The following is a 21,821-nucleotide window of genomic DNA, read 5'->3' on the forward strand; positions in this document are numbered from 1 at the left end:
TACATATGAACCGCCAAAAAAAGATATAATGAATACAAAAGATTCATGTATATAGAGGATGGTTACAAGTATGTGTATGTAAATTCTGAACATAAACATGACAATACTATGTGACATGTAAAAACGGACAAAATGGCTAAGGAACAGCGCAAGTCACAAGTAGAGCAATCTAAAATAGATTTCTCCACGTTGGAAATACACGATTTTTTATGCCCATCAACCGGGTGGGTCTAAAGGCACTACCAGATAATTAACTGGAAGGTAGGTAGATTAGTAGTGCATGTGGTCGCCTTTATAGTTCGGTCGGCCGGCTGCTAACAATGAGAAATATGCATGGACCTGCCATCGCGTGGACATTATTTAAAGGCCTCACGCACACATTCTCCTTCCTCCCCAAAGAAAACTATCTATAGCCCAAGCTGCTAATTCTTTAAAACAAAGAAGCAACGGTTAATTTCCATGGCGTCCGGCAGTGCTGCTACTCCTGCGTTCAGCTACGAGCCCTCACCATGGATCGACTTCTTTGCTGGATATGAGCCACCGCCGCTACAGGTATAATAAAATCTAACTATCTATGGCACAAAATGTCACCATGCACGAAGGTATTTATTTGTAATTATTGTATGCATTTTTGTACTAGTACCTACTACTCCGATCTACGCTGGGCCAGCCCAAGAGGTTGCAAAATATACACCATGCACCCACTACTTGCAGGCCCAAGTAGGAACACATTTCTAATTACCATATGTGCTCCTCTAGAGATCCATGTCAACCGGTTGCTTATCGTGTGTACTTCACTAGTCGACACTTCTTATAGTATCTGAATATGTGTACAGACTTTATATTTCACATATCCAGCAGTACAGATTTGTCATATTGAGATGTCTACTTTGTATATTATCAACATCACTCATAGTCATAGCGTACATCGTCTAGTGTAACTCCATGCTTGAGTAGAAGCAACTTGAAACCACATGCATGCTTTTGAAATGAAATATGCTGGCCACGGCCGACACCCTTAGAAGATACATGTGAATAGCCTTTGGTTGGCATATGTTGGAAAGTTGGACTCAATGAAAGGATATATGGTTATTCTATAGAGTCATGTACTTTTGGTCCATTTTCTTTCATTGGATATACAAGTTGTTAGATTTTTTTCCAACTATTTTTGGTTTTGGTGACAATTTTTTTACCTAGCTAACCCTTGTCCCTTTCGGTTAATTAAAAATGTATGCACTGCAGAAATCCAAGCAGTGGATGACGCTTAGGGCAAAAAAACTGAAGGAAGACATATGTATGTTGTTTAAAACCAGCAATGACACAGTGGTAAAAATGTCCTTAGTGGATACACTACAACATCTCGGAATCGATCACCACTTTGAAGACCAGATTAACACCGCTATGAGGCAAATCCTGAAGAGTGAATTTAGTAAGTACAACCTCTATGAAGTGGCCCTTCGGTTTCGCCTGCTGAGGGAACATGGACACTGGGTATCTCCAGGTATATGTATATTCCTAACAATTTTTTCTTGTTATACATAGTTGGTTACGAAAAGTCATGATGTACAAATTTTTAACTAGCTAAGAAATTGAGTTATCAAGAATAGATTGGTAACCTTATTTGCAAAATTATTTCATAATGTGGACGACATGTCTACAACAATAGAAGCTCCATTGACAATGTGGTCACGAGAACACCAACAACATTTATTTATCGATTTATAGATGTTTTCAATCGATTCAAAACTGAAGATGGAAGCTTCATCAATGATATAACAAATGAGCCCAGGATACTATTGTGTCTATACAATGCATCTCATCTTCTAGTTCATGGTGAGCTGGCACTCGAAGAAACCATAGCTTTTGCAAGGCATCATCTTGAATCATGTAGTGGTAGTTTCAAGACCCCCCTAGCTCAACAAGTCCAACGTGCCCTTCACATACCAATGCCAAGGACAAATAAGAGGGTCGAAATGCTACATTATATCCTAGAGTACGAACAAGAGGAGCATAACCCAATCCTACTGGAGCTTGCCAAATTGGATTTCAACATTCAGCAAACTGTCCACTCGAAGGAGCTGAAAGCTATTACCAGGTATGTTATTGATCTTTCTTATATAAACAGAACATATATGTAACCCAGTAATGATTCACGGGTGGTTGCCCTCGCATACTACATCTTCAAACAAACAAAAAACCAGAAGTCTAGTTACTACTACATTTCTTCTACTTAACATCATTGAAAATAAGAGTTTACGTGGTCGCATTTTTGATTAATATGAGAATTCATATTCATTAATGGTTCATGACGCTTCAGTGTTTCATTAGTTCCTGTGCATTGTAGAATAATTACATGCACGGTGTAGTGATAGAGGAATGCACATGCTTTTAATAATAATTGAGCATTGTCTCTTTTATCTCTTAATGAGGCTAGCGATGTTATATTCTATGTGGACTATTTATGTACTAGTTCAGATAACATTGCTTAATTAATTCGCAGGTGGTGGAAACATTTTTCTGGATATATTGAGCTAAGCTTTATCCGCGATCGTGTGGTGGAGGGTTATACATGGGCCTCTGTGTTGTACTATGACACAAAATTTGAGCTCACTCGAAGTATGATCACAAAGATGATTGTACTGATTACCACATTAGATGACATATATGATAACCATGCCACCCTAGAGGACAGTTGGAAGCTACATGAAGCAATACAAAGGTGGGATTGATTAATCTCTACATTTTATCTCTCAAATTGTCAATGCATCTAATGTATATTCCACTAAGATAACCATTCCATATCATATCAGTATGTCCTTAGAATCACTGGCAATCACGGTCAGTAAATATGTGTGCAACGTGATTTTTCCATGATGTTTAAAGTGATCAAGTAATTATGAACATGCATGTACTGGATAATAACTATTTTTAGTATTTATGAAGAAGTAATTGAACACCCTGCATTACCGCGACCATAAGAGTGCAATTCTAACAAGAAAAAAGTGGTATACAAATCATGCTTCAAACCAAGAGCATATTACTATTCTTTAGATAATTACCGCGTCCGGACGTGGACGAGCTGAATCCAATGGTGGATAATCGATTTGCCCAGTGTATACTACATGTGTGGTGTGCAATGATTAATGGAAATTCTCTATTAGGAAAAGATAAAATCAATTGGGGTATGAATGAATCCACGGCTAAAATTCCATGTTGACGTGCAATCTTCATAAGTCTTAACACAATAGCACTCATTGGTACATACAAGTAATGAGCTAATGCTCACTACTATCTGTTTACAATTGCAATTTCAAATGGAAATGTGACTCATACTTAGATTATTATTTTATTAACACAAATATATGTATATATATATATATATATGTTGCCATAATAAGAGGTGGATGAAAGAAAATCTAAATGCAGTAACGAATGAGATATATTAACTATAATGAAATCTTTGATGTCATGTTACACTATTTACCTCATGGAGCAAAGTGAAACTAGTGGTTCTTAATGTGTTGAAGAAAGATGAAGAGTATAGAAAAATAAAAGGTTAGGTTAACATGCAAACAAAGAATTGTCAAACTACCATAACTTATCTTAAGATTATTTTTGTGAATTGGCCTTCCAGATGGGATAAGAGCGCCGCTTTTGTTCTACCGGAGTACTTGAAGAAGTTCTATACGGAGATGCTGAGGACATTTGAGAATATTGAGGCTGAAATGCCAGCCAATACGAACTACGATATAGCACACCTGAAAAAAGCGGTAACTTCATGTACCATTTTCTGTCTTGTAAAAAATAACATATAAATATCTCTCTCTCTCTGTGTGTATGTGTGTATGGTTGTGCATCTCTCTCTCTCTCTCTCTCTCTCTCTCTCTCTCGTTAATTTTGGGATTACCTCTCTTTGTTTGCGTGCAGGTCCAAAATAACGTGACTGGTTACCTGGAAGAAGCGAAATGGTCACACAGGAACCACAAGCCAAGCTTTGTAGATCAGGTCAAGTTGACTAGCCTGAACATCGGCGTGCCAACAATATGTGTGAGTATGATGGCTGGAATGAGTGATGCAATGATGAAGCCAGCACTCAAATGGGCTGCTAGTGTTCCGGACGTCGTCATATCAGTCGGGAAGATTTCCCGTTTCATGAATGATATCGGTGCATTTGAGGTATATATATAATATTTCAAAATTAATTTTTGCTTGGATGTTACTTTTCACACATGTAAGAATGTCAAGTTCGAGCATATTGAGATATAATTTTGACCAACAATTTGAGTACTAAAATGTGATTTGTTTGACAAAAAATCATAGTATGGATTATACTTGGAATTATTTTACAACAATGTCAGTTTTGTGATGCTACCTTAACTTCATTGGTCTATTTTTTTTATAAATTTGTACACATCAAAATGTGTGGGCACCTATGGAAAAGGGGGCAGGGTTCAGTTACCAAGTTTGTACTATCATTGTGCGTGCATGGAAGATTATTAAATTGATACATACTTACATAAAGATGATTATTGATGTCATCATACAGCGTCGAAAATGCAAGGGGGATCTGGCAAGCACCGTAGAGTGTTACATCAATGAGTACAACGTGACAAGTGAAGTGGCCATTACCAAAATTGTTGCCCTGATAGAACAAGAATGGAAGACCCTGAACCAAGCTCGCTTTGAAAATCATCTTCTCCCTGCATTGCAGCAGTTCATTAGCTTAGCGATTAGCACAACATTTTTCTATGGTAACAGAAATGATGTATACACGCACAGCGCACATATGCAGTGGACTATTGAGAGGCTCTTCCTGAAGAATATGTAGGCCTTGGCCAAATTCATCGTGTATTTGTTCCCTAGTTTTAACCATAAAAAGGTCAATGTTGATAAGCATGCATGTGATTCACTGATAATATGTAAAATGCTACAGTGAAAGAAAGTTGTACTGGGTCATTTTGTTACAGTGTGATAATTTTGGTTATAATTATATCTCTACTAAAATTTTATCTTATGTAAAGGACTAAACATATCTAGGTATGTTTTGAGTTCGTCAGAGAAATTATATAGTTGCACAATGTGTTGCATGTAGAACTAGTAACAGCAGTGGAGATTACATGATCACAGATTTAAACAAGTTTTCATTGACACTAGCAACTATAAGATTCTCAGCCAAGACTCATGCACATGGGTGGCCACAACTCAGATTTGATTTACATCACAATTTTATTTATTATAACAATTACATCCCGGCTTTTGGAAGAAGCTCTATGTGTTTTCCAGCTGTGTTGTTCTTTTAGACCACCTCAAAACCCATCTAACCATAATATCAATGTGGATACGAAATACCCCATCCTCTATTGTCCCTCTAATCCCTCACTCCTTTTGTACATTTATTGTACATAGGCCTCCTAGTTCTCTTATCTGGCAAGCAGCCATCTTCGCCATCAAAGCGCAGACGTTCTTCCACAACGAGGTCATGAATATGGTTATTGGTGCCATGGCTGCCAGGATGTGAACACGACCATTGCTGATGTGAATCATCATGTCTGATTTAACTGGGCACTACTTCCTTCCCATAACATCCTTTTTTACCCCAAAAAAATCCATTTTTTGTATATTGTGATGAATTATTAAAACACTTTTGACATGTTACATGATATTTTATTGCAGTACTAAGGTAACTAATACGGAACATTTAAAATGAACTCGTGATAGTCGTGAGTTGTTCATATATATTAGCTGTACAATAGCTATGGAAACTTATATTTTCTTTCGCAGTTTATGTTCTCACCATTTTGCAGAACATACGTCGATCTAGTTTCAAAGATTGAAAGAGTTGTGCATATATCAAACTTGACTCATGGATAAGCTTGCTCATACTTTTTTACATAGAGGTACATGCAAATATTTGCATAGAGATATTATTTGACATAGCCAATGTCAGTCAAAATAATATGAAAAATAGTCTGATAGTCCAACAAGAGCTATACAAACATGTAAAGATGTACAAACTACAGAGCAACAAAAACATTCCGGTTCAATAAAGGTGCTCTACATAATTATTGCTATATACATTCCATGTGTATATCGAAATAGCTTTGGAGCGTGGGCATGGAATAGCTAGTAGCCGAAGGTCAAACTTCCTGCTTACGGTGATCCCAAATTTCTTAGACATGTTCAGTGACTCTTCAATTGGCTCATCGGGAATTAGCATCAGTCAAAGTCGTGGAGAAGATTTGCCAAGACAATCTCTACGGTGGCGATGTTGAACAGTGTCGAAAGAGGTGAGTTCAAAATGTGTTCCATAATAATCCACGTTGTTATTCTCAAACATCTCCAGCTTGAACGATCCCTCGCTCGCTCTCAGAGTCAATCGGCCCAAACAGGGTTATGTGCTCAACGAAAAAAAGGATTTTGTGAAATTGCCTGCAAAACCGCCTTGCGAGCGTTAGCGTCAGCGCCATCTCCCGATGGATATTTTTTGCGCATCTCCAATAGTACCTTGGCCCTATTTTCTTCTTCGTCTATTTGGGAATAATTTAGGATCTCGGGAAATTAGAAAAAAACAATAATGAAGATATTGGTGCCTTTAGGCATGTCATAGCCCATGATTTCACAGTCTTCACTTGTCTCTCTTGGGACGAGCAGTAGAGTAGGAGGATGCAACCTAAACACCTCCTTGATGACCGTAAGCATGTAGCACAGCTCACTGAGATCAGTACTCTTCATTACATATCGATCTTGGCCTGGCTCTTCCCGGATCTATAGATGTGCCTTAGCCATAGCGTCAGGGTTATTCTACAAACAACGACGTAGTAAAGGGAATGGCTAGTGGCCAGTTAACTAAAATTTCAATTTTGGTCATTCGATTCAGCCATAGGATGGAATACAGGTGGTGCAGATTACTTCTCCAACCTCCAGACAACCTTCTTCTTCTTCCCCCAACCGCCGAACGTACCACTGGCCGAACTGTCGGCCACCACCACCCGCGGCCAGCAGCGCTCCCGCTCAGCCTCACCGCCCCGCCCTCCCCTCAACCTCCTCCCACCAAAATGCTGCTGCCTTTGGCCATCCCTCTAGCCCCGGCGATGACCAGTTTTTTTCCGGCGAACTTACACCACAGCCGTGGTGCCACCCAACCTCCTCCCACCCTCCATCAACGAAAGATGATGGGGTAGCCTGCCAGCGAACTCCTTCTTTCACTCCGGCGAGCCAGCGGCTGCTTCTTCCTTCCCTCTGGCGCATGCTTCCTTCTAGCGAAAATCGAACAATCCAAATTGGACTTTCAGGCGACTGATGTTAAGCTATTATGAATGTAAAAAGACAAATAAAGAGTGGCCTGACAAGCAAGAATAACCATTCAAACAAGAACATACCCGATAGATCTCACATATTTATAATATCTATAGGAGTAGCGCGGCATCCATCTGTATTAATGGCCCTGCATCCACCCGCTATAATAACCCGACAAACCAGCAAAGGTATAGCTAAGACAATCTGGCCATTCTAAGCCATGTTGAGAATGATGTATAGGCCAATTTATAGCTAACACTTTAGAGCCTTAATTAATTCTTCGGTGTCCAACATCCTTCACGCATGTTCATACACTTGCATCATGGATAATGGATAAGCATGTGATCAGGGCCGGTCCTGACTTTTCCGAGGCCCGGGGCGAGCTTCAAAAGTGGGCCCCATGAAGAAAGACATTTCTTTTTGAAAGACATAGTCAATAATTTCATTCATACTGATATATATCACAAAAGTTTATCGGACTTCAAACAACTAACTAAACAACAGTACCAAGAATTCATTAGCAAATACGATCTCATAATACACCAGGGACATGGTACATTTTAGCAAACAACCAACAAAGCTTTTTAGGGTATACGTATACTGCAGGAAAGGAGGGGGGACAGCTGAATCGTTGGAGGAGAAAAGTAGAAATTGAACTAGCCAATTCCAAACGTGGCAGAAGCGTGGCAGTAACCTAGTAACAAAAATAGAATTTACTAGGACGAACACTTTGATTTATTTGTAGCTACTTTATCCTTGAAGAATTCAGGCTGTTTATTTTGAAAAACAAAGCTCATTTGTATACTTTGACATGACACAATTATTATTTTCTTCTTCCTCTGCTATCACGAATTCACCTACCTCCATTGTTGACATGGTTAGATTTTAGGGTGACAAGTTGACAGCTATGCCCTTCTTTCGCATTGACATGACCGTCAACTCGACAAGTGGACCTAGCTAGAATTTGCTAGTGAGATTGACAAGTTTCATTTGCCATCCGTGTTGGACACAATAAAACTTGGACAAGTGTATTGGAACTAGAATTTTATTGAAAAAATGTCACACGTCTTGTATCCTACTGCATAAAGTTTTGCATGGATATAAATAGGGAACATCGCACATTATGGGGTAACAAAGCTACAAACATTAATATATGCCTCTGTATCCGGATTGATTAATTTAAAAATATCTTATTATTTATGTAAATAGCATATGCATTATTAATCTTAGATTCTTTTTATAGGTAGGAGCATGAGTTAATTGGTGGATTTACAAATGTTAAAGGGAATTATGAAAATGCATAACATTCATTTATGCGTATAATACTTTTTCCTATTGACAAAGTGTTTTTGAATGGTTAACAATATTAATTATTTTCATCATAATGTTTGAATAAGAAATGCCTAGCCTGCTCAAGTGCATGGTTTAAGGAATAGCTAACTTAACCACAACTATTACGGCATTAACAGATACATAATCATGTGTTCCAGTTTTCTTTACGCCAACAACTGCCAATCAGCCGAACTAGTAAAGCCTCTATCTCACCTCCGCCTACGATGTAGCGACTTTGTTGCCTGCTCCGACCCATTCCTGGCAAGTCCTCGCTGGCGACGCTCCGTCTCGGTTCGACACTCTGCGTACGGTGGAAATCGACTAATGCTGAAAAAACATTCATATGGCTCCTTATTAGCAAACACGGTACAACCAAGAGACTTTGGCCAGCTAATTAACTCTAGTTTTGATCTCTGTTCCTCAAAGCTCTAGGTGAGCACACAATGGCCGCTTCATGACAGTGAAGAACTCAACATGCAGCTGGAGATCGACGGCAAGCTCACCTTCTCCCTCCCTCCACCGGAACTCCCTCACGAGGTTGGCGGTGAAGTAGCTTAAGTGCAGCATCGCGACACCCCTGCCAGGGCATATCCTCCGACCACCACCGAAAGGCATCATTTTGATCGTGTTGTCGGTTCCTTCTGATGCACCTTTGGAGGCCAGGAACCGTTGTGGCTTGAACTCATCAGGGTTGTCCCACGCTGTGCTGTCTCGTGCTATAGCCGCCAGTGGGAAGTACACTTTGGTGCCCACCGGAATACGCTGGCCATTGTGAACCACATGGTCCTCTTCCATCACCTGCCTGAATGCAAAAGACGTCGGCGGATGCAGCCGGAGTGTCTTCATGACCACAGCGTGTAGGTACTCCAGCTCCCCAAGAACATTCTCGCTCACTTCGTCGGCGTCTGCATTCACGACGGCATCGTTCTCCCTCCGGACGGCCTCCTGTATGTCAGGGCGCTTCACTAAGTTGGCCATGATCCACTGCAGCGCTGAGGCTGTCGGTTCCAGCACCAACAAACTCGGAGCACATGCCCACGAGTTCACCGTCGGACAGCCTTCTTCGATGCCGCCTTGGGTCCTGATTGTGGTCGTCCGGCACCGCGAGGTCGATGAGCCTGTCCACATACACCGGCGTCTCGCTAGGTTGCCGGTGCCGGCCGCGACGGGAATCTATGAGCGGTAGGTACGTCTCCTCCTGCTGCTGTCGCAGGGCGGCTAGCTTCTTCCAACGATTACGATAAATGAACCTAGTCACTGCCGGGAGCTTCGCGTGCGCGAACACGCGCGCGGTAGCTAGGGACTTGACGAGGTCACTCTTAGCGTCGGCCATGACACGGACGTGGGTATTGTCGATGCCATCACCGAAACACATGGTGGCGATGAGCCCAAACATGGCGTATCGGATGCTCTCGGCCGCATGGACCACGCCGTTTTTCCTCTGCTCGGCGAGGTCCGCGACGAGACCACAAAGTGCACCGCGGCGTGCCGACGCGTACCGGTGGAGCCGCGTCGGGTGAAGGACCTCCGATGTGAGGTTGTGACGAATGGTGCGCCGGTGCTCACCATAGGGAGCGTGTTTTGTATCTGCATATTTGTTTTAAGTTTTGCATATAGTGTAGATGGTCTAGAGTAGCTAGTCCGGTGTTGCTTCGACAAAGGCGTGCCGAGAAGGAGATATGCCGAACTGCCTTGCGATGCGGCGAGCACAGCGAGATGCCGACGGCAGTGCGAAGCTGCAGTGTTGCATGAGGCAGCAAAGTCGTGTGATGCGACAAGCGCATGGACCGCAAAGTGAACCGGCTGGCTGAATGGATTAGTTAGATGCATGCAAGTGGTTAGCCAGCTTCGTGGGTAAGTAGTGGCCGCATGGAGGTTGTTAGCTGGTCAAGGGGTGTGCATGTAGTTAGCTGTTGATTACTTTGCATGCATAAGTTAGTTAGCGCACAAGCTGTGAAGCCACCGATCGTGCCGATCCTGGAGCGATTCTAGGTGAGAGAGAGGGGGTCATGTGTGAGTACGTGACTTAGTGGCCTGGCTGTGTTTAGTGCCTGCGTGAGTCACTTTTGTATATATATGTCATATTCAGTAATGAGAAGGGAGGCCGTGACCCGTGAGGGCTGAGGGAAAATATGTAGTCTCTTGTTTCACCAAGGTGAAGAGCCTCCCGGCCGGCAAAGCTAGCGGCTGGTCTGCCTTGGCGTGTGTGTGTAGAGTTCCAACGTGTGTGTGTTCTTGAGAGAAGGACAAAGTGAGAAGAGAGAGTTGTGTAAGGCAGCTCGAGGCGGAAAAAGTGCGGCGTTGCGAGAAGGCGGCGCCAACAGAGCGGAGGTGATGTTCTGGTATTGACGGCGCGAGAGGATGGCGCTTGGAGAAATGGATGGTGGGCGGTTGGAGAAGGAGCCGTCGGCACTGCCGTGCACGAGAAGGCTATGCGCCGTCTCGTGGTCGGTGACGAAGATACTAGCGGGCTGCGGCTTCCACACCGTGGAGAGCTCTGGCGCTAGAACCGACTTGGCCCTCGTGAGGAGGGCCTTGATTGGCGATGCATGGTGGAGGAGGAAGAAGAGAAAAGCCAAGGGAAGCATAAGGAGGAGCAGGTCTGCCATGGCTTGATGGACTGAGCCGCGCCTGCCATATTTACGCACGCATGGGCATGGCACGGGGTAGTTGAGCTCCATTGATGCCATTTTAATGCTATCTGTTTAAAGTAGAAAATAAAGAACGAGATAGTTTGAATAAAAGATGATCCATCAGTCTTTATTGATGATAGAAGTGGGCTATTTATACCCAGGCGGAAGTACACACACATAGTTACTTGAGAGCCAAGAAATTACATAGTTGCCTTGAGAGCCAAGGAAGTACATGGTTGCTTGAGAACCAAGCAACGTATCTAACAATTAACTTAATCCTAATTAGCTTAACTGTAATCAACTATTCTATTCTTAACACTCCCCCTTGTACAACGTCTCTTCTTTGGTATATCCATCATCTTGACAAATTCTTTGAATAATCTTGACTGTCTCCTCCAAAAACCCTGTGGGAAAAATATGAGGAGAATAATGCAGATATGTTGCTAAAAGTCCTTTAAACCCAGTGGGAAAAATAATAAGGAGAAAATGATGCAACATATAATGATTATTGTCTCTTGATAACTCATATGAGAAAAACCTTTCAAGAAGGAGAAAACTCATCGATGAGTTTAGAGAACAATTAATATGTCTTGAGTACTTTCCCTCAAAAAAAATGTCTTGAGTACTTTCTTTAAAAACCCCGATAGGGAAAATAGAAAGTATGACGTATGATCTTTGATAAGATATTGCCTCACTAAAATCCATTATGAGAAGCTTTGATAGAAAACTCATAAGGGAAAAGAGTGTGATATGATATGCCATTGAAAACTCCTTTAAAACCCAGTGGAAAAAATATAAGGAGAAAATGATATGACATATATAGGCACTTGTGTTTAGATTGTCTCGTTAAACACCTTTATGAGAAACCATTAGGGAAAACTCATGAAGGGAAAAAGAGTACAATATATGCAATCTTAGGATTGTTAATAGGTTATAGATTTGGGAAATTACTCCCCCTGAACTTTGCAAACCTGGAGAATGTGTAATACAAACTCCATTGATATGATCATGAAATTATGAATAACCTGTAAGATTTCCAAAGTATGTTGTTTGCATATTGTTTCCTCACTTTCTATAATTCGTGAGGATAAGTAATTTTCGAGCAATGTACTTTATGATATTGCTCTTCATATAACCTGTAGGTATTGAGTAACACAAGTGGTAGCGTCTTGATAAATCAAGTTATGTGATTCTGATGAATCTTAACCACATGATTTTGAGTGTGGTTAATCATTCTGCTAAGCCATGCATATTTTGCAATGCTTTTAGATAAAGCGATTATGTCAGAATGATAACTGGAAATAGCCGTTAAAGCCCATTTATATGACTTCCATATGAAGGCTATTCCAGCAAATTCAATCATTGATATGGTATTGTTGGGATCAAAGAAAGATCCAATATCATTATATCATATCATGGCCATATCTTGTATTTCCTGATGGAAATATCCATGATTTATTGTGAGCTTGAGATATAAGCTGATATTTCCTATATCAACCATATACCTTTTGTTGGGGTTTACACTCTGAACAAAGATAGAAAATATAGTGCTAGGCCTGGCGTAGTTTGCAATTATATGAGTGCTTTGACATTAGTGAGATATAGAACTTCAGGTCCTGATATCACTTCATTAACACCCATTAACTACATGGATATTGTTATTTTTATTGCCAATGATATTTAGTATCGAAACATAATTCCACTCATACCAAGAGGGTATGTTACATCATAATTGATGTCGGGTCTCTGCGTGAACCCTTTGCTACAAGCCTCGCTTTCTCACCACCTCATTGACTTTGTCTATGAATGAGAAGTTTTTAGTATTTCGTACGGAAGATACTTATGAGGAGTAGGTATTACTGCGGTAAATACCACTCATTTGTTGAGCGAGTGCTATTCTTCATTACTTGCTTCATTTTATGTGAACCAATATGAGTGCAAGAGGCACTCTACCATGGCTTTTGGTTCTGGGCCCAAAAGGTTTTAGCAAATTGAGAAGAAATATATGTCGACAAATGTAGTCTTTAGTTTATATGATCCTGGTGGAATCATTGAAGTTTGTGGATAAAATATTTATTCCTTTTAACTCCTCGTGATTTTCTACAACAAATGGAGTCAAGGTGTTTCGATGTCCCGTCACCAAAATATTTATGCACATTTATGCCGGGCTTTGGATGATGAGCATCCAGTGAGGTGTCTTTCAATTTGATGTTGAATTACATTTACTGGTTGAGGATTTGATTTCCTCTGTTTCTGCGGAAGCATATGAGAACTTATATCTCGTCTTGTCAGATTTTCTCCCCCTCTTGCTCTCATTTGGGAAGAAGAGTGGTTTATCAGGTACCTCCACTTTTTCTGATACTTTACTGCAGGAATATAGAATTTAGTGACACGTTGTCATCCGTAAATGTATGTGGCAGATTTGCAATGTGTTGCAAATATATGATTCTCTAAACTTCTAGTTCATATTCTTTGAGTACGTGGATATAAGGATAGAATGTCAATAGCATTTCTAATTTATTTCTTGTCATTCTTTGTGGTACTTATCTCCCCCTAATGCCGGAAAATATCCTTATTGCTGATGCAATCAGCATACAGGCTATGAATAATTTTGATTGACGGATAAAAATTGTTATTCCTCACATAGATCCCTAATTTTTGCGAGTGCCCATTGATGTACGCTGGAGTGGTGATATCGGCATGTAACCGAATTATCGCAGATAAGAAATACTTTTTTGATTTCCACGTAGTAACTACAAGGGAAAGTAGTATGATATGCAGTTGGTATGATTTAGATCATACTTACGGTGTGTAAGGCCGTATGTGTGCAGCAAGAGGCTGGTAATTTTACAATTCTTTAAAAGTGGTCATGTAATTCATTTAACTCTCTTTGATAAGAAATTTAGCTAAACCATTTTGGGTATGTACATAAAGTACTTAATGCAAAAAAATGCTCATTGAATGAGTTCAACAACATTGTTCATTTGAATGGGTTTATAGATCCTGTTTTCAAGAGAATTTGCTCTTACTTTGATAAGTTGAGCAATTTTTTTAGTAAGATCATGCATTGTTGCGTGTGATAAGAGACACACTTAAAAACATTTTATGAATGTGTATATGAGTACCATGAAGTATCTAAATTACCCCAGATAATGGTTAAGCAATCCAGACATATCTTTTGAATGTGTTCAAGGAAGAATAAGTGTCATGCTTAGAATTTTAAGGTGAGAGTGCCTTAAAACTTATTTCCCCTATGGCACATGTGGTGCACATATAATCTGATGATCTGGGGAATATTTTTGCAATTTGTTAAGTTGTGACCAACCGAATTGTCAACAATTTTCTAATCATCCCCAAACCAGGATGGCTAAGGCTATCAAGCCTAATATTTAATTTATTAATACTTAGAAAATCATTGTGTATGCAACAATATTGAGTATGAATTGGAACATACATTCAACTTTATCGCATATTGTATCCAATGGATATGATATTGGACATTTTACTACATGTAGTAGTACAAGTATGGGCTAATAATATATTGGGACAGTTAGGAGATTACCTGAGGGTCTCCGATATTTTTGAGTGCAAATGTTTTCATCCTCCATTTTCCGCACTAGATTTTGTTCTCCTTCTGATGAAGATTCTGAGAACAATCCTTTACCAGAATTTTGTTGTTATTTGCAAATTTGCAAATTTATCCCATTTAACTTATTGGCCTTTTAAAATTTGTGGTGTCGTTTGACCATATGTTTGAGGGTTTGGTAATCATAGGTATGATGTTTGTATAACCACACATTTGACAAACTGGAGAATTTTCTTTGTGATCATTTGAAAACGATATATTCCCTATTAAGAGGTAATTTTGTCTTTTAGCCTACACTTTACTTTGAATTCCTCGTGGTTCATTTTTGAGACCACTGACTTGCATAGTATTCTCAGTACTAGCAAATATTTCAAATAATGGTATATCATCTGTTGGGTGGATATGATGATTTTAAGAAATTCTATATTTCTTCATCATGGAAATTTGTAGTACCATCATAAGAGGATGTAAAGTGTATTTAAGGCATATGAAAACATTGACCACGAGATCTCAACTTGAGGTTGATTAAGTGACATAATTGTGAGCTGCGATGACTTGAAGTCTTGAAAAACGAATGGGTAATCATTCGTGATATGCTCAAGGCATCATGTTTATATTAAGGGAAATATTCAAGGTGAATAAAATGTCATCCATTATGTACTTAGTTTGAGAACTAAGTGAAGTTGGGACACATAAAATGCATATGAGTGTTGCAACTTTAGAGTCACCGCATTGCATGTATGACATTTGTTAGTCACTGTGAAAGTTTAACCATAATGTGATGTGGACATTGCAAAAGTGTTGAGACACTCAATCGTTTCCATAATTATGCAATCCATCTTGATGGATGGGCAACACTATAATTATAAATAGTGACATAGGCTTCACTGCCATGTATTTTACCTATGTAATAGAAGGTAATCACTAGTATATGCAAATATTTGCATAGTTTTCTATGACATATTCAAGCAAAATGAGGCTTGACTAGTTGATATTAGCACACAATACCATTTTGGTATATATCAAGTGTGCGAGAACTATATTTACTATGAGAGCAAATCATTTTAGTGAACAACAACAAATGCTTGTGAGGAGCAAATTTTATAAATGTAGCTGATGCTATTGGGGTCTTATGTGTATACTACAAATTAAATAGATAACACTTTTAAGATAATCACCAAATGCGGTGTAGATCTCACAGTAATAGGAAACATAGTCTGACTTTTGTCAGTAGATGTTCATATCTCTATTACCTTATATTATGCTAAATTTATGAAATCACTTTGAATGTAATCATCTATCAGAGGGACATGATGTAGACCTTACAGTAATAGCGGATAGTCTACAAAATTTTGCAGTAGATGCCAGTATTACCTTATGATATCTTGAGGGTAGTCACAGCTAATATTGATATTTGGAAGAGCACTTTGAAGGTAGTCATCTTGTTGGTAACAAGATGTAGACCTCACAATAATGATGGATAATCTGCAAACGGTGCAGTAGATGCCACCAATACCTTGTGATTCACAAATAAAATTTGGGCATGTCATATGAAGTATGACAATTTATAATTCTTATTTGAGTTTCATTAAGATTTGCAAGAAAAATTGTTTTCGACTGCAAAAATATAGTTGTCCTAAAATCACATGTCATATAGAATGTTTGCGGTAAAAACATAATTGATGTCTTAAATTCCAGAAAAAATAGGAGCTGAAATATAAGCAATACATTCTTTTGCAGTGGTATTGCCATTAAAAAAATGGTGTATAGTTATTTTATGTAATTTAGGATGAACTGAGGTTCTCCCACGTATGTTTTCTAAAACCGAGGGCTTATAGAATACAAATAGTAATAACCTGATGGTTAAAGTGCTAAAACAGAGAGTTGTACTACAAATCGCAGGAGTATAGACAACTTGAGAGTTGAAGTTGAGCGCTATAGTGCATGATGAACTAAGCCTGAGGGCTTAACAGATATTACAGGGACCTTTCTGTGGATAACAGAAACTTAAATGCTTAAACTAAAAGATAACCTAGAGGATAGAAATCCCCAATTTATTGGTCATGCATCGACGGTTGGGGAATTTATGTATCGCCAACTGTCGAGTAGGCCAAAAAGAAAATACTTTTGACTTTTGAGTATGGTTTATTAGTCCCTCCCATATTTTTAGTCAAAATTTAATCACATATTTGACTAGCAAATGTCAATGCATGTCACAAAAAATTATATTATTGGATTCGTATTTAAATATAGGTTTCAACTTTTCAGTTTTTAAAAAAATAAAAGAAAATGATGGAAATGTCAAAAAATAAAAGAAAATAAGTTTACCATGTGATATATGGTCTAGTTGTTGGGAAAATTTGCAAATGTGAATTTTGACTTTATTTGCAAAATCTCTCTGAAATTTGTAAAAATGGGCATAACTTTTGCATACTAACTCGGATGAAAAAGTTTTTTATATGAAAAATCATCTACTAGAAAAGTTACATCGTAAGCAAGCGAAAGTAAGGATTGGAGAAAGTATTGTTGATTATCTACAAAATCCTAGCAAAAGGGTGAACAATATGGTTTGGAGGATGACCTTGAGATACATATCTATGGTACTTTATCACCAGATTGTTAATGAAGCTGAGAAGGTTTCACCCAAGTTTGCATCAGAAAGTTCACATAAGACATGGTCGATATATACTTATCGTCCTAAGGACATATAAATGGCTGATGGAGTGTTGATATCGTCCTTATAACAAACTTGGTACAAGTTATTTTTCGGCACGCTAGCTTTGCCGGAAAACAGGGGGGCATGTGTTGACGCTCAAAAGTGGCATGTTTATAAAGAGTGGCTTGAAGGTATGTCAAGAGTAATTCAAACTTACTATTGAAAGTCACTATGAGAAGGTTCTCTTCGAGAAGATCAAGATGAATATGAAGATGGTCTAAAATGGAGTTCGGATTCAAAAGTTATGACAACTTCAGAGATGCTCATGTTGACACCAGATTAAAGAATGGCTTGAAACCCAATTAAGATGTCCTCATATGGAAATATGATCAACACAAATTGTCTTTGTCTCATCAAAACGGCCGATTTTGATATAAAAAACATCCCAATGCGAGTTCGTATGCAAAAGTTAGAGCTATCAGAGTGCGGCCCTGTCACGAGGCGAGATGTGCCCCCCCCCACCAGACATAGGTTTGATGGGCAGCGCGAGCGAACAGGTGTTCTGCGTGACCATTTTGGCCCAGAATATGGCATCAAATGGAAAATGTTCAACATGAAAGTTGTTTGTCTTGTCGAAACGGTCAAGATTGCTTTTGGGCTCGTTTCCATCCGAGATCGTTTGCCACCACAAAAAGGACCCGCAAGGTGCAGCCAGTTTAAACCGAACAGTTTTAGAAAGTTCGGACAAAACCAATCCGAATTTGAGTTTTGGACGTGAATCCAAGCCTTTTCCTTGCACGGGAAGTCCATCCGCCTCTTATATACCTAAGGGGTGACGGCCGATTGAACAACACACAATCGATCAATTCATCTACCATTTTTTATCTTTTATCTTTTCTCCTTAGCCCTAGTTCTTCTTCTTCCTCGTTCTTCGTCTGTTCTTCTTCTTTGCAGGGCGGCGAACCTCGAGGCCCTAGGGGCGATCAGGTCGACCTAGGGCAGCCCATAGCCGCCGCGCGTCCAGACGGGGTACCTCCCGGGCGTGCGGGGTTTCGGGTCTTCAAAAGCGCCTGCCGGATTGCCTGCGTACCGCGCTTCCGGCCGGGTCTCCTTCGACGTGAGCTGTGGTGCATCACCCTCGGCGTCGAGGGTACACGGTGATGTGTTCGTGTGCGAACACCCCCAGTGGAGTCACCAAAAAGTGTGTTTGCACACGAACACGTCACCGTGTACCCTCGATGCCGAGGGTGATGCACCGCAGCTCACGTCGAAGGAGACCCGACCGGAAGCGCGGTACGCAGGCAATCCGGTGGGCGCTTTTGAAGACCCGAAACTCCGCACGCCCGGGAGGGACCCCGTCTGGACACACGGTGGCTATGGGCTGCCCTAGGTCGACCTGATCGCCCCTAGGGCCTCGAGGTTCGCCGCCCTGCAAAGAAAAAGAATAGACGAAGAACGAGGAAGAAGAAGAACTAGGGTTAAGGAGAAAAGATAAAAGATAAAAAATGATAGATGAATTGATCGATTGTGTCTTGTTCAATTGGCCGTCAACCCTTAGGTATATAAGAGGCAGCTGGACTTCCCGTGCACGGAAAAGGCTTGGATTCACGTCCAAAACCCTAGTCAAATTCGGATTGGTTTGTCCGAACTTTCCAAAACTGTTCGGTTTAAACTGGCTGCACTTTGCGGGTCCTTTTTGTGGTGGTAAACGATCTCGGATGGAAACGAGCCCAAAAGCAATCTTGACCGTTTCGACGTGACGAACAACTTTCATGTTGAACATTTTTCGATTTGAGGCCATATTCTGGGCCAAAACGGTCACGCAGAACACCTGTTCGCTCGCGCTACCCATCAGACCTATGTCGGGTGGGGCGCGCCACATCTTGCCTCGTGACAGGGCCGCACTCTGATAGCTCTAACTTTTGCATACGCATTCGGATTGGGACGTTTTTATATCAAAATCGGCCGTTTTGACGAGACGAAGACAATTTGTGTTGATCATATTTCCATACGAGGACATCTTAATTGGGTTTCAAGCCATTCTTTAATCTGGTGTCAACATGAGCATCTCTGAAGTTGTCATAACTTCTGCATCCGAACTACATTTTAGACCATCTTCATATTCATCTTGATCTTCTCGAAGAGAGCCATCTCATAGTGACTTGCAATAGTAAGTTTAAATTACTCTTGACATACCTTCAAACCACTCTTTATAAACGTGCCACTTTTGAGCATCAACACAAAGATGAAGTTGAACTCTACTACTGATGATGGAGTCAAGTGGCGGATCCACCGTGGTGAGCAGGGGCTGCTACCCCAGGTCTCCGGTGGTGGAGCAGCCACAACTGACTACCTATCCTTCCTCCACAGGCAGCGGCAGCAACCAGAGCACACAGTTCAATCATGGAGTAGAATATAAGCATTTTCTTTGTTCTCCTTCTCCTGTTTATAAGAGTATCTCCAGCCGTTGGCCCTCTAGGGGGCGCCTAAAATCGCCCTCTAGGGGTGAGCCGGCGCAAAAAATCGGTCTGAGAGCGAGTTGGTCCCCAGCCGCCGGCCCCAGGGCCGTCCCCAGGCGCGTTCAAAAAATTAAAAAATATAGCAAAGTTCAAAGTTCGGCGAAGTTCGGCATATATTACATTAAAAAAGCGGGGTTTTATTACATAATATATATAATTAAAAAAGGAACTGGCTAAAAGCGGAGTAGTCGCTGTCGTCGCCGTTGTCGCCGTCGTCGTCTGGCTTCTCCTCCTTGACGCGGCCGTCCCTGGTGGACCCCTGACCGGCGTCGCCTATGCGGGCTGGTGGCGGCGGCGCGGCGTTGTCGTCGCTGTCCTCGATGACGATGATTCCTCCTTCGTCGCGGCCCCGGCGGCGCTACGCGAATCGCCGCAGGGCGGCGCACTGGCGCTCCCTCGCCATCTTCAGGGAGTCCGCGCGCGCCTATTCTAGGGCCACGTCATCGTCGAGCTCGACGTCGCCGCCGTGCTCCGTCTTCACCGTGGGGAGGCCCGGCTCCGTCTTCACCGGCGCCAGGCCCGGCTCCGTCTTGGGCTTGACAAAGCGCGGAGGAGCCGACGAGGAGGCGCGCCGGCCGCCCTCATTGATGACGATGCCGGCGCGTCGAGTGCGCCGGCCGAGCGGCGTCTCCGCCGCGGGCTCGGCCTTGACGCCGAGCAACGCCGGAGCGCCGGACGAGTGTGAGGAAGAGCGGGAGGAGGTGGAAGAAGAGGAGGCGCCGAACCTCCTGGGCAACCATTGCCCGTCGCGTCGGCGGTGAGCCGGGGCCGTGGCGGCCGCCCTCGCCGGGGGATATGCTAGCGGCGGGTCGTTGCCTCCCTCGAGGTACGTCAGAACACCCTCGAGGGTGCAGCCGGGGACACCCCACCACAGGTGGCGTCCCTCGCTGTTCTTCGGTCCGGCCACCACCGGCGCACCGTTGGTGGACGCCATCCTCTGCTGCTGCCGGCGCTGGAAGTACGCCGTCCACGCCGCTATGTTGTCGGCGGCGTACTCGGGGAGGGCGAGCTAGGCGTCGGTGAGGGAGGCGCGCACGACGTCGACCTCGTCGGCGAAGTAGCCCGGTTTCGCCACGGCGTCGGCAATGGGTAATGGGCACTTCCCCGTTGCTGAGTCTCCACCCCGTTGGCCAGGCACGCATGTCCGGAGGCGCCGGGATGTTCGCCTGGAACAGGAGTCAAGACTCCTGTTCGCGGACGAGCGGCGGCCGAAGCCGTTGGCCGCGGCCTCATCTCTGGGAGAGGGAGGGCTCGACGGCGGCGCTCGGGAGAGGGAGGGCTCGGCGGCGGCTCTCGGGGGAGGTAGAGGGCGGGCTAGGTCTGATGTGGCTGGTGTGGCCAGAGGCGAGGGAGGCCACCGGCTTATATAGCGGCGCCGCCCCGTGTGTACGCGTGCGAGGGAGGGGGGGCGTCGGCGCGCCGCCCCGTGACGCGCTGCCCGTGAGGAACCAATGGTAAGGCTGACCGGCGGCAGCCTTGCCATTGATTCCCCGCGGGAAACCGAGTCGTTCGGGGAAGAAGACGCGCGGTGTCGCTGACGCGGCAGGCCCGCGGCACTTTCGCGCCAAAACCACTTGCCCCAGCACCCCCGAGCGCGCCGAGTTTGGCCTGGGTCCGCCGGCGCTAAATTCGGCCCATGCCTGCGAAAATCGGGCTCCTGGGGACGCGACTGGGCCGATTTTTCTGCGCCGGCGCGAAGAAAACGCCTGGGGAGGCCTTTCTGGGGCGCGGCTGGAGATGCTCTAAGGCCCACATGTACTGAATAATCATCAATTCGAACAACATAATGCTAGTATTAT

At 42.6% G+C, this 21,821-nt stretch overlaps 1 protein-coding gene and 1 pseudogene across 2 annotated transcripts; one reads left to right on the forward strand and one right to left on the reverse strand.

The window, feature by feature from the left end:
* The first annotated feature begins 459 nt into the window (after positions 1-459).
* Positions 460-4,828, forward strand: LOC147982713 (tau-cadinol synthase-like). Of its 2 annotated transcripts, none has more exons than XM_087539322.1 (7): positions 460-552; positions 1,243-1,501; positions 1,726-2,095; positions 2,501-2,719; positions 3,635-3,770; positions 3,928-4,176; positions 4,547-4,828. In XM_087539322.1, the coding sequence occupies exons 1-7, from the start codon at positions 460-462 to the stop codon at positions 4,826-4,828; spliced, it is 1,608 nt and encodes a 535-aa protein (XP_087395448.1). The 2 variants fall into 2 exon arrangements, with proteins under 2 accessions (XP_087395448.1, XP_087395449.1); XM_087539323.1 differs by having other exon boundaries at positions 3,928-4,143.
* Positions 4,829-8,443: 3,615 nt separating this feature from the next.
* On the reverse strand, positions 8,444-11,237 carry LOC125532456 (cytochrome P450 89A2-like; annotated as a pseudogene).
* Between the last annotated feature and the right edge of the window lie 10,584 nt (positions 11,238-21,821).

Source organism: Triticum urartu, chromosome 2A (genome assembly GCF_056163025.1).
Source record: "Triticum urartu cultivar PI428250 chromosome 2A, HENAU_Tu73, whole genome shotgun sequence".
Lineage (NCBI taxonomy): Eukaryota > Viridiplantae > Streptophyta > Magnoliopsida > Poales > Poaceae > Triticum > Triticum urartu.